This window comes from Bos mutus, chromosome 3 (genome assembly GCF_027580195.1).
Source record: "Bos mutus isolate GX-2022 chromosome 3, NWIPB_WYAK_1.1, whole genome shotgun sequence".
NCBI classification, from domain to species: domain Eukaryota; kingdom Metazoa; phylum Chordata; class Mammalia; order Artiodactyla; family Bovidae; genus Bos; species Bos mutus.
Window position 1 is genome coordinate 16,294,389 of NC_091619.1, and position 3,445 is coordinate 16,297,833.

General features: G+C 49.3%; 1 protein-coding gene across 5 annotated transcripts in view; it reads right to left on the bottom strand.

The window, feature by feature from the left end:
• TUFT1 (tuftelin 1) overlaps positions 1-2,109 on the bottom strand; it is a 50,317-nt gene extending 48,208 nt beyond the window's left edge. For 2 of the 5 annotated variants that reach the window (XM_070367086.1, XM_070367085.1), the window contains exon 1: positions 1,954-2,053. Coding sequence is in view for 2 of the 5 variants with exons in the window: in XM_005894960.3 (XP_005895022.2) it covers positions 1,954-2,013 (60 nt within the window). In the remaining 3 variants the exon portion in view is untranslated. Of the gene's footprint in view, positions 1-1,953 lie in introns of all 5 variants that reach the window. The other 3 variants (XM_005894960.3, XM_005894961.3, XM_070367084.1) reach the window with 3 other exon arrangements.
• Between the last annotated feature and the right edge of the window lie 1,336 nt (positions 2,110-3,445).

A 3,445-nucleotide genomic window follows, 5' to 3' on the forward strand; every position in this document is an offset into this window, starting at 1 on the left:
ACAACTTCTTCATTCATTTATTCACTCACTCACTTTGCACATGCACTGAGCACTCATTCAACAATGTGAATATATGAGAGGTTCCTGGGGACTGTCCAGAGCCATAAATTCTGTCTTCAAGATGGCTCAGAGGAAAGGAATCCAGGACAAAGCCTGTCTCCTGACTGATTGATTGTTTACCATCTCCTCTTCCGTAAGAGCTCAGGAATGTCTCCAACACCAGATATGGGCAATAGTGATTTCATTCCCACCTTTGAAGTCAAATAACTTTCAAGTTCAGCCTGGTAAGAAGGAATAAAAGAGAATTTCTGTCTCTCTCTTGTTCTAGAGGCCTCTGATTAGCTTCAAACTAATCTACGGCTGGAGACTGTCTGAATTTCTTGCTATTTTCCAATCCACTCTTTCTGCCCCACCAGACAAGCAGCAAAACATCAAGGGATAGAGTGTCAATTCATTCTCAACACTGCCAATGCCTTAGATTTAAGACTTCTCTGAATCTCTTTTCTACAACAAGCAAAAACTCTAGTCATCCCTCTCCTTTATTTCCCTCATATCCTGTTCCTTGCCTCAGCCATTCCAAAACAGTGAGCAAGCATGTGGAAAAGGACTTGGGTCTAACACAATAGAGGATGGATTTTTCTTCTCATCTCTTCTGTGTCCCAGAGCTGGGGGAGTGGCAAATAACAGAAGACAGGGATGGGGGTATTGGGGTTGGGCAGTAGCAATACTTGAATTGTAATGTGATAGACACTCACAGCCTGGACAGAAATGGAGAGGGGACTGTGAGCCGAATTAAGTGATCATCTATACCCTCAACTTGAAATATACTTTGAAAAGCCATAATCCAGGTGCAGATGGATTAGCTCTATCTCAAGAGCATGCTGAGACAGGAAGACAGAATGGAATCAGAGTGCAGTGGGGGAAAGGGAGGGATACAAACTCCCTATCACCTTAGCTCCCGTTTCATTCTCCTCCAGAATAGCTTGAAAACTGATGAAATAGTACACATTCATTCTGGGTTAGGTTTCCCAGCAGAGCCACAAGCTACCCTCCTCTGAGGGTACGAGGAAAAATCATACGGTCTACTGTGGTGGGGAGGAGACCAAGGGAGTGAGGGGAGCTGGGCAGATCGCTTAGCACTGGAGCAGATGGGAAGGGGTCCTCGCTCCCCCACTCTCACTCCGTCTAGAAACTCGTGCAGGTCACTTCCCTCCCCTTCTCAGCCCAGGTTCTGGCATCCCTTCCATCTGCTTGCTCCGTGCTTGAAGACGGAAGCAAAACCAACCAAAAGTCCCAGGAAGCTATCGGCTGACCGATGGGAGGAGGGGAGCAGGAAAACCTGCATGGGGGAAAGAGCAGAAATCATAGCAGAGAGGTGACCCCAAGCAGACAGCCTCCTAGCAAAAGGTAAGAGTCCTTGGCCAATCTCCGCGTACTTGGAGTTCTACCACCCCACCCTCCAGTCCGAGCCCTAGAATTTCACTTTGTATCCTTTGTCTTGCTACTGCTCGCCCAAAGCACTACGAAGTTCTTTGAAGAGCCCCTGAAGTCACCAGAACCCACAGAAAGGCCTAATCCCCCTCGATAGGAACCGAAGTCCAAAAGAGCACAGGGATCCAGTCCCTGGAGCTCATTCTCCTACGACACAACCTAACAGCCCATAGGACCCCTGAGCAGCGCGCACCGGCGACCAGCGCCGAGGCCCGGGCAGGAGCCGCAGTGTCCTCCCAAAGGGCAGGGAAGCCCTGTGTCCTCGAGCCTCAGAAGAGTCTTTATCCTGCTGACCCCACTACCCGCCGCAAAGTGGTAGAAGAAAGAGAAGCACTGCGAGGAGCTGACCACACCGAGCGCGGCATCAGGTGATGTCAGCGAACTCCTCGCGGGGCACTGGAAATGAAGAATTCGAAAACGAGAATACCAAGCTAGGTAGGCAGCGCGAACGCTTTTACTTACCGCGGTCTGCCCCTCCGGGTGAACGTCCACCAAGGTACACCAGTTATGCGTCCCGTTCATCTTCTCCTGCGGGGGTCGCAGCACAAAGCCCAACCCTCAGCCCTGCAGTCCGGCTCCTACTAAACGGGCGCGCGCCGAACCGCCCCACCTTGTATTGTTGCGTCAGGGCGGGAGCAAGACAGGACACGCCCCTAAGACGCCATTGGCCAACGAGTGGGCGAAACTGTGCAATAGGCGTGGTCTAGATGTATCAGGACACGCCCATCTGAGCTCGCTCTGATTTACGTAGAGGTGGGGATTATGGTTTGGGAGCAACTTATTTGCTTAACTGAAGTTTTGCATAGCATTTTATGCCTATATGAAGAAATGGCAACCCACTGCAGTATTCTTGCCTGAAAAATCCCATGGACAGAGGAGCCTGACGGGTTACAGTCCAGAGTGTCGCAAAGAGCAGGACATGACTGAGCGACTAAGCACATATGCGTGTATGGGCTGTACCTCAAACATTAGTCTTGGCTTCACCTTTCAATTCCAAGACCAGTGTTTGTAAGATAGAATCACCCTGCCAGCCCCTAGCGGATGAGGAGTTGGAAAAGTCTTCCATTCTCCTGTTCCTACATATAGGCCAGCCTGTAGGGTTTGTGGAGCTGAGCAAACCTTACAGACTTCCAGGACCAGCTCACTCAGACTGGCCTAAGCCAGTCTGGCAAGTGCCCTTCCCTGGCAGGAAGCCCAGGCCAAAGTCAATGCCAGCTTGGCTATGGGTGGGGCTTGTTTGGCAGAAGCTATTATATCGAAGCTGCCCTTATATAGAAGGGAGAGGCGGGACACATTGCCTTAAAAGGAATTTGTATTCTTGGGAAGGGATAAATCTCAATTTTTCCAGTGGCATTTGCTCCCTAAGCCCCAGGTTAGCATCTTAAGGGCCCATAAGAGAGGTTGGTCAAGCAGGACCTTGGAGCTTCTTCCAGCCCAACCGCTCTTGGCAGGTGGCTTCTCAATGGGGCTATGATCTTCATGGACATCAGACAGGAGGAGGTCTGACCCATTCTTGAGTGGGCAGAACTTCTGAATCTGGCAATAGACTTTGGTGAACACCTCACCCCCTCTTCAAGGGAACACAAGAGCAGGGATGACAAACTTCCCAGGTAGGAACTAGGTCACATGCAATGTAGGAATGGGTGGTATCTTTGCACCTGGAAGGCAAATATTTAGGGTATCCTTATGCCCCATAGGAATAAAACTCAGTTCTCACCTGTCTTCTTTAATTCTCAAAGAAGGCATTTACTGGTCTTGCTATTCCCAGGAAAGAATGGAGCTGCTATAAACTTCTAGTCTCTCTAGACCCCATCTGATCTGTTGTAAAAGACCTCTAAAAGTAAGGTAAGAAAACTCCAGTTTCAGCCTCTAAGTTGCACAGTAATATGGCTTCTTCATATAATTTAGATCTCCAAACAAATCAGGAAAATGAATGAGAAGTCAAGGATTTCAG